The sequence below is a fragment of the Crocodylus porosus genome, unplaced genomic scaffold, assembly GCF_001723895.1.
Source record: "Crocodylus porosus isolate Cpor-Errol unplaced genomic scaffold, CroPor_comp1, whole genome shotgun sequence".
NCBI lineage: Eukaryota > Metazoa > Chordata > Crocodylia > Crocodylidae > Crocodylus > Crocodylus porosus.
In genome coordinates this window covers 1768785-1782773 of record NW_017728951.1, presented here as the reverse complement: position 1 = coordinate 1782773, position 13989 = coordinate 1768785, and the positions used below count along the sequence as shown (strand labels likewise).

Sequence of the window (13989 nt, the reverse complement as noted above, 5' to 3'; positions counted from 1 at the left end):
GTTTACTGTAAAATTGCTGAGTTTTATAAATTTATACATGCGAGAAAACCATCTACCATATGCTCGGGTCTTGCTATATACTTATTGGCTAATTGTGGATCCTGCTAAACACTGGCGCTTTTATAATAGTTGTGATTTATCTCTTTCTAGGTGAGCAAGAAAATGTAGTGGAACAGAAGCAAGGAAGAGCCTCAAGCGGCAGAACAGAGGGTTCTCTCTGCTTGGGATTTCACCCTCCCTGTCATCACTGTCTCACAATGTCAAAGAAGGGTGCCAGTATCCGAGCTAAGGGAGAAAAGCCTGATGCCTTAGCTGCCTTACAAGCTGCCAATGAAGAGCTCAGGGCAAAACTCACAGACATTCAAATTGAGCTCCAACAAGAAAAGAGTAAGGTGTGCATCTTTTTTTTTCCCCCCCACTAACTACTAAATGACAATCTGTTATTTCTTGTTTCTTAAGCACTTCCCCCTGTAAGCCTCCAAGTAATGGTGAGTTAGATTTCTGTCCACAGGATAATATTTTTTTCATGTACAGTATCTGAAGTTCTGGTAAAGCAACCAGGCACTATGGTGCATTTTGATAGTTGAGTTTCTGTTGCACTCTTCAGAACAAAATTAGGAATGTCTGTGAAAATTAAATACAAGATATGCCCCAAATTTCAATAGTGTGTAATGTTGAAAATTCATGTTAGGAAGCTGCCTGTGATAAGGTACAGTAAACTTGACTGGAAAAAAATCTTTTTAGAATGAAACCTGCAAGTTATATGTGACACACTCTACTTTTGCACAAACTCTTGATGAATTATTTACAATCTCTCTAATTGGCCCCTCCGGTGGCAGAGACAGCTGGATTGTCAGCAGGCACCATACACAAAAAATGCCTGCCAGGAAACGAAGAGACTGACATAAATCTGTTAAAGGTAGACATCAAACAAGCAGGCATGGCAGTTTAGGTTCAGGGCAAATTTCTTTTTTAATTCTATGCCCTACTCCCAAATTAGACTAAACAGTCATGTGTTTGGGAGAATAAGCCGTAGTTTTATTTTCAGAATGATTCATTGAACGGGGCTGGTGTTAGGGCAGGGGCTGGCAAATATCTTTTGCACCTTAACAGACTTTTGAAAGATTTTGTCTGAAAGCAAATTGCTAGACCTGGCACTCTTACTAACCTTACTAATCTTCTGGAAGAGGCAGCCAGATAAGCCCATGACTACATGGCTTAAAAAGTTAGCACATATTACACTAAAATGCAGCTATTGCAAGTTGTTGGGGGGGAGGGGCAGGGAGGTATTCGTCTACTGATTCTGTTTTTTTGGTAGAAAAACAATAAATAAGGATCTTGAATATCTTGGCAGTCAGTGACTCAGCAGCAGGCTGAATACTTGTTTTTGTGATAGAAGAAAAAATGAAGTTGAAAAACGTTATAGCTAAGTGCCAGCAAAAGATTTCTAGAAAAATAAGCTTCTAGCCCAAAATAGACAGATGGTATGTTCATAGCAAGGGACTGCCCAACCCTTTTGTTTCCTCTCATGAAGACTTTTTCACTAAACACTGAAGTGTTTTTCTTCCTTATCATGGACGATTTGTATGGCACAGAGCTTATCCTTTACTTTTTCACAATTCTGTAAATTGTGTCTGGGCATTGTATGCACAACCCATTAGATGGTTGGCACAACCAATTAGATGGTTGTATGTAATTAGTCCAGACACAATGATCATAGTGATCTTAAAATCCGACTTGGATTTCTAATTCCAATTTCTAGACTTTGGGGGTGTTCTGAGCATAGATTGTCTGCTCTCATTGATTATTATATATTTCTTTCATCTAGGAAATCTAGTGTGTTGATATGGTAATTTTGAACAGAACTATGGTGTTGCCCTTTGGTGCTCAAAGAATTTAGTAATGAAATATGCATGACTGTGCCTGTGTATGGGAATGTTGACAGTTATGTGCTCAAAAATAACAAACACACAACTAAAACGGCTTGGATCTGGAGTTCTCAGATTAAATGCACTCCTGACTAGAGCTTCTGGCTTATTGTATATTCTTTCTGATGTGCCATGAGAATTTTACTTCCTAGTCAATTACCCACAAAAGTTGGAAAGAAGGGGCTTTGATGTAAACACTGGTGTACCATCTAAATGTTTAACACTTCAGACGCTATCCAGTGTCTAAGGCAGGGCTGTCAAACATATGGTCTTCAGGCTGAATCCAGCTCCTGGAGCAGTACGATCCATCTAAAATGTCCATTTTAGTTAGTCCCCTTAGTTATGATCGGATGAACTGCACAGGGCTAAGGTTTCTTCTTAGACAAAGTGTGACTTGAAACAGCGCAGAGCATTCTCAGTGGGCACAACTACACAAAATGCTTACTGCGCATTAAGCTAATAACATTGTGCAGTAGTGTGTCGAAGCAAAAAAACATAGCCCACTGCGCAGTGTTTTTAGACTAATGTGCAGTAAGGCTCTAAGTAACCATGCCTCAGTACTACTGCACAGTAACTCTAGGTTCTACACATTTAGTTGGTACTTTGTTAAGGAAGTACTAAACTAAGTGCACAGTATTTAAAGTGTATTAAGAAATGTGTGGATGCGCCCAGTAGACGCTAGACTTCTCAGCTCTTGAACTTTCTTCCTGAACTTCCCTATGGTACTAGTCTGACTTTCAGAATGGTACAAAGCATGCTTATCTAGGACATCTAGAAGAAAAAAAGCTGAGAAAGATGCTGGAGTGAGTAAGAGCTCATATGTTTTGAGTATGGGTGCACAGCAATCCATCTATTTAGATACATTGTGTGAATACTTTGAATGTAAACTGTTAACACTCAGAGCACTAGATAAGCTTGCTTTTATGAAATGCAACACACAAAATTTCTGGTTTTGCAGCTGATATGGGGAGTGTGTGAACAAATTGGGTGTGAGGGGTTCTAAACTGGTCGAGTCACTTCCTGTCTATGCCCTTCCATTTACTTGTCTAAACCATGAAGATGATACAGTAAGATTTACCTGCATAATTATATTGTATTAACTAATGTTTATAAAATACTTCAGAATATGTGGATGAAAGTTTCAGAAGTCCACATGGGACATTCATTTATTTATTTAATTGTGAAAAGATCAAACCAAAATCAATGGTGGCTTTACAAATTTTATCTTTGTTATTGATCTTTTACAAAGTGCTGTTAATTTCTTTGCTTCTCTTTTTCCAAGCCTAATTATGGTTCAGGTTGTATTGACCTTTAGAGAAGCTTGGTTTTTTCCATTGGCTTATTGAAGTGAGTCTCTCTTCATGAATTATTTTCTCCTTGGAGAAATTATCTCTCTCTGTAATGCCCCATGGCTATTTCTGTACATCTGTGGTATGGAAATTTGTAATGTTTAAAACTGTCTAATTTGTGAGCCATTTTTAGGGTTATTATTAGCAAGAAACCTAATTATGTCAATTTGGGATTGAAACAGAGTATTTAATGTGCAGCACTGAATGGGACATGGTATTTTGCAGTCAAAGAAATATTTTTAGTGTTCTGTATTCTAGTATAATTAAATACCATAACATCCTTTCTTGCTTCTCATAGGAGCTACATCTTGTATAATAGTTTATTTCAGGATAGAGACAGAGACACCAGCAAACTTTGTACGTTTTGCATAATTTTGGCATTTGGAAAGTATATGCCAAATGCTGTGGTACTGGTCTTGCCTATGTAGCTTTCAGGTTATTCATGGATACTTTTTTCACTAGAAAAAAAGCATACTTTTGAAGCTGAAACTTCATTATTCTTAATGTAATTGTTGCAAAAAAGAAACAAGTGTTCATATTATCCAAAAGCTTTTGTTGTCTGACCTAAGTACCACTGAGACAGCAAAAAAAATGTTTGAAGAGACTAATATACCCTTCATACACATACCAATGTACCGCTTAGCTTGATGCTGTGGAGACATTTTATGCTGGCTGGAGTGATATAACTAATGTATAAGTACTTGTAGGCACAATGATCTCAATCCATTTGATAGAAAACAACATACGGGGCAATATTGGCTCCTTATCAAGTATGTAATATATTATAGGATGACCCAAACATCATAAAGCAAGGTTTCTGTAGCCTTCCTTTGTAATAATCTCACTTTCAGAAATGTTTGCTGCATTTTCATCAGCAACAGCAAAACTCGTTTGGGCTTCAATGGGAACAAATTTGTGATTTACTGTAGTTGTGGCTAAAGATTACAATATGCTTAGAAGTTACTCTTGAGCTTTGAAATGCTGATACCAAACCCATAAATATCAACTAAAATAATCCCATGGATTCCACTGATGTTTGGATCAGACCTTATTTTCTCTGTTTATTTACAAATTTTGAAAAATATTGCAGTGCCAGGAAACATTGTTTATCCACACCTCTTGCAGCATTGTAAATGCATGTGACTATTTTTTACCCTTAAATGAGTTTTGAATTTTAAACCCTGGCTGTTAACTAAAAGTTCCAAATAAAACAGTGTGCCAAATTTAGTCAATAAATAGCCAGTAAATGTCACAGAAAACCTATTTATTTGTTTCTTAATGAATCACTGATGTGTGTGTCTAATCACTACTACTTATTTCTCTGAAACATTGCAGCATTTCCTAACAGTTGCATAATTGAGGGGAGGTGAATAGGGTAGCAGCCCCACGCACTGCCTTTGTGGGAGGATACAAAAGCAGCTGTTGCTGGAGCAGCAGCTGATTATGCTGCTGCAATTGGACATGGCAGGGGCTAGCACTGCCCCAGATGCCATAAAAGCAGAGCTGTGCTGCTACGCCTGTTTCCTGAATATCTAATGAGACAATTAACACTTGAAAAAAATTGATTTAACATTTTGCACAGACTGGACAATCGGGAAAATATTTTTGTGAAATGAAAATATACATTGTGAAGGAAAAGTACATGTTTTACAACTCTTCTGTACAACAAGCTTTCAAAACTACAGTATGACATCCTTTATGAAAAATAAAACAGTAAAACCTATAACAGTTTCATAGTTTATTTGAAGGCATTTAAATTAAACTAGTTGTATTGTATATCTGGGCATCATTTGTTTGAGCTTTAGACTGCCATATCTTCTTCCGTACAACATGCTTCAAAATATAACGCGCATGTCATTTTTGAAAGGCAGAATGTTCCAGTTATGGCTGGGCTGTGAGTGGTCACTTAATGAGTTACTATAGGCAGGCTGGGGTCATATCTTTTGCTGTCTGAGTCATCAGGCTAAGGGTTGAGGTTGTATTATGTTTAGGGCAGGTGATAGATCAGAGCTGAGATGTCCAAGTACAGCAGGGGCAGGGGCAGGGGCAGGGGCAGGGCTTGGATCAGGTAAGAGCAAACAGGAGCAGAGCTGGAGTGAGGCTGGAGTCAGACATGAGCAAAGCAGAGATCCAAGGACAGGAGTGTTGTTGTTGGGTAAGTCCAGCAGTAAATAGGAGAGGTTTTGTAGTCCTCCTCTCAGGGGTTCTCAGTTTCCATAGGATCCTCCTGGTCACCTTTATCTTCATCAGTGTCTTCATGGGAGGGATGAGGCTGGGGCAGATCCCTGACCAGCTGCCTTGGCACTCTGAACTTTTTTGCCTGCTGGCTTGGCTGCTCTGGGTTCAAATCCCAGTGGCCTTAACTAGGGTAACCTTCAGCTGACTTTTCTACATAACTAACACAGAAATCCTAGCTACTGCTGAAAATGGTCGCCATGGGTGGATCTATGATTATGAGAAGACCTAAAGCAGGGGTCAGCAACATTTTTGGCCAAAAATACCTGCAACCTCAACTTGTAAGATATTGGTGTGCCGGGGTGGACAGCAGGGGAGCTGCAAGGGGCCTCATCCTTGTTGTGGCAGTACAGCCCTGGCCTCTTCCCTATGGCACGCATGCCAAGCAAAATGCCTTTGCATTCCACTGTCTGGCACATGAGCTTAGGCTGCACGTTTTGGGAATACTTAAGGCCTGATATTTAACTATACATAAGAAGTATCCTGCTACACAAAATGTGTGGTTATATCTCCTGGCTTATGTGCATTGTACCATTAATCACCCGAGAAATCTGTGGGGCAGGGGAGCAGAGGGGGAAGCAGCAGACAGTTAGTTACTCTGTTCCCCTCCTGGAAAAATCCAGTATTGTAGCTATGTTTTTAGATTAAATAGATCGCTTTCAGAGTAAGTAAAAGTAGCAATTCGTTATATAGTTCCTAGGTAGTATTAAAAACTGTCTACAAACTTTTTTTTTCTCTTTGGGTTCCTCTGATGGATCACACAGTTGATGATGAGCTGAATTAATGAAATCCTACTGAGAATTCACATTGTTTTCAGTTTGATTTCAGGCTTAAAATGACACAGCTACTAGGTACAACTATTCAAAAAGCCTGAGACAGAATCAATCTAAGTTGCATGGTTTTCTGTAATTGGCACAGTATGTGATTAAAATGTAGTTTTCTATGTATATGGCCCTCTCCAGATATTCTATTTGTTGCAGAATATATGTGAATTTCCTGCAACAAACAGGAACATGCCACATGTTAGGATTTTATCCCAGGATAAAAAGTGGTGGATCCATGACAAAAAGGGCAGATCTGCAACAAAGTTGTTGCTTAAACTGTTTAAACTGCAACATCTTTGTTTTGCCAGAATAAATTTAATATCTGATCAAGTAAAAGGAGCCCTACAGTCCAACAGTGGTCTGCTGTCTCTTGCCGCTTTGTGGGGGAGGAAGGGGAGGGATAATTTGGGGGGGGGGGAAATAATTTGATCAAGTGATAATATAAGGTGAGCTAAACAAATATGAATCCTTTTTTTTTCAAACAGGTGAGTATTGAAAAAATATTGTGAAACATATTTCATGCTGGTGCCTGTGAAACTTAAGTGCAGCATGCTGCCCACTAAAATATCTAGTAAATGATTTCACAAGCTTTTTACAATAGCATAAAGTTGGCCTGCTAGTGGGAGTAGTGCAGAAAAAATAAAAGGAAAAATTGGTTTATTTTATTATATTCTAAATGGGTTACTCATGGTTTAACTAAATGCTAGAAATCTTAATAGCTGTTTTAGTCATTCTGTGCTCTCCTATCACCACGCTTGCTGGCACCACTGTCAAAATAATATCTACCTCTGGGAAACTCTTATTGTTCAAAAAACAAGTAATAATCCACACATTCATGTAATAATCATTTACAAATAAAAGAATCTGTAAAATTTTAGTTTCAGTGCCCTTTTATTAGACTTTCATATTTAGTGAAATGTGAACCATGTAACAATTTATTGGATAATAACAAATCCATGTAATTTACTTGGGCATTTAATACACTTCTGTCAAAAACTGTATAGTAACTTAACATTCATTAAAGTATAAAAATAAAGGGCAATGGATTATGACAAAAGGATAATTATTACCAATAATTTTGTTGCTGCTTCAGGAACTTAATCATTGAATTGCCTCCAAGGCAAGTTGATAAATTAACCTGTTTTTTCTTATCCTTGTGATTGCTTTCTGCCTGGATTCTTTCCCCAGTTTTTTATCTATGGAAAACATCATACAGGAATTTCATAAACCAAATGCTATAAAAGTTTGAGGACAAGGGATAAGAATATCATTTATATTACTTTTTTTACCTAGAGAGCTGATATTTATGTTGTTCATCTGCTGATTTATGCTCTGAATCAAACCCCATTGAAGACTATACAAGTCTTGTAGTTGATTGTAGCTATCTTTGAATCAGACAGGTACACTGTAAGGTCTCCGAGGCAGGGATCTTTTCACATTTTTATATGTATATGGTGTAGTAATCTGTTGATGTCCCCTGAATTAAGCCTCAAGGGCCTAGTTACTACTGATCTAGCAGACCTCCTAGGAACGTGTATTGTTCTTTAGCAATGATATGCTTAGTGAAAACTGTCATTTTGTTACTAGGAAACTGCTAGCATTGGATCTGGGGTGTTGCTTACCCCTGCTTGTAAGACCAAACTGATAACATGAGGTGTGTTTTCTGCTTCCCACTGTGGGTAGCTGTTCCTGTTTCATTTAGGGTCTTGTCACACCAGACGTTTAACGCATAGTTGATTTGGATCACAATAAGCATTACCGTGCACTATTAAAAGTTACAACACGTTCTGAGTAGTTGCAAGGTAATGCTTCCTATGATTTGGCTGTGCCCTGTTCACCCTTCCCCCCCCTCCCTTCCACCCTTGACCCCGGCACCAGGTGCCACAGTTTTCACATCCTTCCATGAGGATGTGCAACTCCCACACTTGGAGCCCAGTCCCTCTCTGCCGTATGCCCAGAATTGCCCAAGCCAGGAGTGCCTGCCCCTGAGCACTTTAGCAAGTTGTACCTTTGTTGCTGGTGGTGGGCGAAGAGAGACACAGAGAGCCACGCCTGGGAGAGGGTGCCACTCCTGGTGTTGGACCTATACCTGCTGCTGGATACACACAGCAAGCCAGGTCTCTGATGCTGGCAGTCTTGAGCCGGCTTCAGTATGATATAGGGGCTGAGACTAGCATCACTGTCTTGTTGGTCCCAGCCCCAGCTCTGCACTGCAATACTGAACTCGTATTTTGTCTATGGAGCAGTCTGATGATAGATAAATTTGTGTGTTATTTGCTACAATCTTAACTACAATTTGCATTTGTGTGTTATTTACTATAGTCTTAAGATACTCCTGAGAGAAGCCCTTCGTACACATTTTACTGCTTGAATGCATGGATGCTCATGTTTTAAATGCAGTTAACATGTCCTAAGTGTTGCACATGACATGGCCCTTAAAAGATGTTATCTGGATCCAGAATGGGAGTGACACTTCCTTGCATTCTCCCAAAGATGCACATGTATGGGGTAGCCATTTTCTAGGTCTACAAGCATCTGATAATACCAGCCAGTTCTGAGTGGATAACTGAGCATCATGAAGAGATATTATTTCACATGTTATAGTTTATTCCTCTACTCATACCTTAATTTAAGGGCTGTATTCCCGCAATCATTCTAGTAATAAAACATTATCATTTTGACAATAGCAAAGACAATATTGCACCAGTAAATTAAATACCGTTTTCCTTTTATCAGCTGTTTATCTGCATGTCTTCTATATTTCATTAGATAGTACTGCAATACAAACAGAAACTGAATGAGCTTTATTGGTTTCTCTTCATATTCCAAAGGATAAAGCATTGCACTTTGAAAATTTTGATTTAGTACAGTGTCCAGCCATTCATTAATACTGTAATTAATAACAGACAAAATCTCTGTGTGGTTGCAGGTGAGGTAAAAGAAAAAAACAAAAGCACTAATTTCTCCACAATGATTAGGATGGGGAATTGGGAATCAAGGTTGGTTATGAGATTTCCTTTTATATTTCCTACATTTATTTGGATAGTTTAATAGATTTATACCTGATATCATAGCTGAAAAACTAATGAATAATTGGAATAGTTGTGGAGAAATACAACATTCAAGAGTTCTAATGCTGTTATTTTCTTTATGTTTGTTTGTGTAAAGTTATCAAAATATGAAGCATGATAATACTACTTTGCTATCTTATAATGCCCATAATTCAAAGTGCTTAACAGGTATTAACTCTTAAGCAATTGCTGAGAGCAAGTTACTTCATGTAACAGCAGCTGTTTAACAGTCCATCCTCAAATCACGCAACAGTTTGGATGTGATGTCAAAAGCGCGTCCTCCATTGTTTAGACCCAATGCAGATATAAACTGTTCTAATTATACGCTTTGGAATTTCATGAGAACAACAAGTGTAGCAGCCTCTCACTCTGCAACATTGCAACATCCCATCATAACTGCTTTTTTCACAGAAATTAGGCGGCTGTTTTGGGGGGAAAACGGACTGATTTTTGGAGAAAAGGTAAGATTTATATGGAACATTGCACAGCCAGAAAGAGAAGGAAAAAATCGAGTTTTGACAGAGAACAGAAAATCCCTGTTTGAAAAGTAGAAATTTGTCAACACAGAGATATACTCTGGAAAGAAGAGAAGGGGATCAAAGATATAGTTCTATGAAACCACACAGAAATTTGAAGAAAGGTGAGGAAAATCCCAGTGACGGAGTGATCAGAGGTGTAAGAGGAGAGCCAAGAGAGAACGCGCACAGAAACCAAGGGAAGACAGGACTGCAAGAGGAGAAGCCTGATGCCTCTGCTGAAGTGGGGCTAACGGGTCACGAAGCTTGATGATGGAATGCTAGATCTGTGAAATGGCTGTGAAGTGGCTGTCAGGAGATTTTGGTGGGAGTGGGTTCAGCTGCAATCAAGGGATGATTTAATATCAAATTGACTTGAATGAAAATGTTTGCATTTGGTTTGATAAACAGATGTATTTCTGTTCAGCCCATCCCCAAACAATACAATTCATCTAGATTTGTTTTATGAGAAATTTTTTTTGGTGGAAACCCTAAAACTGAATATATTTTGTTGACAAAAAATAAGCTGTAATTCACACATATAAAATCCTGCTTAAATCAAAAATGGCCAGCCTGCTGAAGCTTTCATTTCACCAAAAGAGAATAGATATGTTCTTCAAAGACGTGTATGATTTTTAACTGTGCAGCTTCCACTCACATTCACCAGTCAATACTGTGATTGAAAATTGGTGTATAAATCAGGTTCATTCTAAATATTCCCTTAAAAATTAAACAGAAAGCAGATTTATGTTTCTAAGTGCAAATTAATCAACTTCAAAGAAAATATATTTTATGTTTTTTCTGTCCTCCTCGGTTCCAGCTGGAATCAGAAGTGAAAATGCCAAAATACTACCAGAAAGGCTGTTCACATGTCTTTAGCACAGTTTTGAAGACACAGGATGCTTGGATATTTAGCTAAGATTTAATTTTTTAGATCTTTCTCTTGCGCACATTTGCACATGCATGTACACATGTACTCCTTATAGCACATATGGTATGACTTTAAAAGAAAATGGCAGAGGGGAAGATGGTGTTATTTTTATCCTGCATACTTTCACTGTACAGAGTGCAAGACTAACTCTACTTGAAGGTAATAGTTGACTTTTAAAGGTTATATTTTGTATCATGGTTGATTTTGATGATGATATTAACTGAACACAGAAATTATGAAGCAGACCTTTCCTTATCCATGCTTCTGGATTAGCTGTGTGAAACAATAGATCTAACTGGTGATAAGGCGAGAAGTGTTCACAAAGAAGTGCTTATGTTGCAAATAGAATTGACGGTTATTAGCTGGAGCCCCACTGATTAAGTCATTATGTAGCTGAATTTCAAGGCTAGTGTTGGCTACAATACCTTTTGAATGCTCCTTATTGGAATCTGCATTACTGTTAACCAAAAATTAGAACAATGAAATAAAATATTTTCATAAAAGATTAGAAGAGCTTGTCTTCTCCCCTGAAGATTTTGTAATGTGTATTTTGTTTAGCTAAAGCTCTCCCCAGAATTGTATATTGCTTGATCTTGAAGCTATTTTTACATAAAGGTATTTATTATAATCAAGCTTATATTGCACAATAAATACTTCTTCTTGACATCAGAGATCAGTGACCTTATTTGCATTAGGAACTACTGGAAAAATTGAGCATTTACCACTATTGAATAATGGATCATAACACAGTAAGTCTAGTTCTCTGTATGGTACAGAACCTTAAAAATAGTTGGTGTTGCCTTCTGAGGAACAGTCACATAACATTAAGCTACAAAACTGTAAAATGTCAACTCCTATCATCTTTGTGAAATGGTGCGCAAAAACAGAATACAGAGATTCCTAGTCTTGGAGCCATTTCGTTTACAAAAATACTCCTTTTTTCTCTGTCTCCTTTTAGGTCAGCAAGCTGGAAAGGGAGAAAAACCAGGGAGTTAAGCAGATCAAAGAGCACGAACAGCATAAAAGCACAGTCTTGGTAACAGAACTTAAAGCCAAACTTCATGAAGAAAAAATGAAGGAACTCCAGTCTGTTCGAGAAGCACTTTTGAGACAACATGAAGCTGAGCTTCTTAGAGTCATAAAAATTAAAGATAACGAAATCCAGAGACTACAGGCCCTTCTTAATACAGTACGAGATGGGGCTCCTGATAAGGTTAAAACAATGCTTCTCACAGAAGCAAAGGAAGAGGCCAAGAAAGGGTTTGAAGTGGAGAAAATAAAAATGCAGCAGGAAATTTCAGAGCTAAAGGGGGCTAAAAAGCAAGTGGAAGAAGCTTTAACTTTGGTCATACAAGCTGACAAAATTAAAGCAGCAGAGATAAGGAGTGTCTATCACTTACATCAAGAGGAAATCAGCAGGATCAAGAGAGAGTGTGAAAGAGAGATCCGCAGACTGGTATGTGTTGATGACAATATTTATTAACAATTCTGTGATGTCTTTAATAGCAAAAAGGGTAAATTCTGTGCTGAACTAAAGAGATTCAGATATATATGGATGGGCATCCAAACACTTGGATGCTTATTCAAACAGGATCTCTAACTTCTTTGCATGTCTTGAGCATAATTTAAGAGATGTTAAAGTTGAATTTGCTTTGTATAGCATTTGGTTTTGCCCCTAATAATGGTTAATGTATATTTGTAGTTCTAAGGTAAGTACTGCAAAAAATAAGTCTAATTATTGAAACAAATCTTGGCACTATGCATGACCATTCACTGAATCTGGCACTTAAATGCACAGCTTTTTTGCTTGACTGTGTGTTGGGATGTGTATCCCTTAACTACCATGTAAGCAAAGCCCAAGGGCATGGAGTACAGGAAAACCTCTCTGCTTTTGTAAAAATTACCATTGTACTTTCTTTTATTATTCTCTTCAGCTATGCAATGACCTCTCATGCTATGAATTGATTCAGTGTATAGTCAGTGCCAGCTGTTTTGAAGCACCTAGTTTTTTTATTCCCAGTTTCATAGCCAAGCCCTGAAATGACTTGACCTTGCTTGGTTTGCAAAAAATGATGAAATCACACCACAAAAGAGCATAGGTGCAGAGCAAATGAATTATTTGCAATACCTACACACCAACAGGATTAGTAAAGTGCCAACAGTCTCTCCCTTCCTGGACCACACTATCTGGTAAGTCCACTGAAATAGGTGGGGTTGCTGGTTCACCAACAGTGAATTTAGTTTTCTACATCCTTATTTTTGTCAAACTTTGCTAGGGGATTGATCTATTCATGTGGAGAGACATGGTGTCAGGAGGGTAAGCCATCCTGCTCTGAATCCACAGGTTCAAGTTTAAGCCTCATTCTAGACATGCGTTATAGACTAGCCCCAGCTGAGTGAGAGCTAGGGAATCACAGACTGCTACATGTGGTGCTAGATATACCTCTCCCTTATGTGCTATTGGTTACATAAATTGACTTGCCTTAACCTCTTTAGTCTAATGGGACATCTCAGCCTGGGCAGAGCTAGAACCTTTTCTGGTGTATGTTTCTAAAGCACTGTAGTGTAAGGATAGCTAACATAATATCACTTACCAGGTTACATGAAAAATCCATGTTAATGGCCCCTAGCATAAAAGGGGGCCATTATGTTCAAAATTATGAGAAGCAGACAATTGCTACATTGCCTTTGAAAACCAACCCCCCTTCATTCCTGTGTGAAAGAAGCAGCTTATCTAACTATATTAAGAAAATTACATGAAGCCATCACTTTACCAGGTCCTGAGTACTTCCTTCATTATGTTGAGTCCCCTCAGTTCCCATTCACCTTAATGTAATTGATTTCAGTGAGAGCTGTGGGCTCCTGCTATCTAGGATGGTAAGATGTTGAGCCATGGTGCTCAAGGAAGAAGGTTGATGCTACTTCATGGAAAATAGAACTCAATTGTAGCTGAGAATAAATTAAGTTTATTCTGCAGGGAGCAAACCAGGAAAGCCAAGGCTGCAACTGAACTTCAACTAGCTTTGAGCATCAAGGACAATAAAAAATCTTTTTTCAGATATGTGGGGAGCCGGAGGAAAAGCAAGGGCAACATTGGACCCCTACTGAACCAGATGGGGCAACTGACAACTGACGC

General features: G+C 38.3%; 1 protein-coding gene across 3 annotated transcripts in view; it reads left to right on the top strand.

Annotated features, from left to right (window-relative positions):
- Positions 1 to 154: 154 nt before the first annotated feature.
- JAKMIP3 (Janus kinase and microtubule interacting protein 3) overlaps positions 155 to 13989 on the top strand; it is a 91249-nt gene continuing 77414 nt past the window's right edge. For all 3 annotated transcript variants that reach the window (XM_019556317.1, XM_019556315.1, XM_019556316.1), the window contains exons 1-2: positions 155 to 392; positions 11812 to 12309. In XM_019556317.1, the coding sequence (XP_019411862.1) occupies positions 258 to 392; positions 11812 to 12309 (633 nt within the window). In that variant the 5' untranslated portion in view covers positions 155 to 257. The remainder of the gene's footprint in view (positions 393 to 11811; positions 12310 to 13989) is intronic.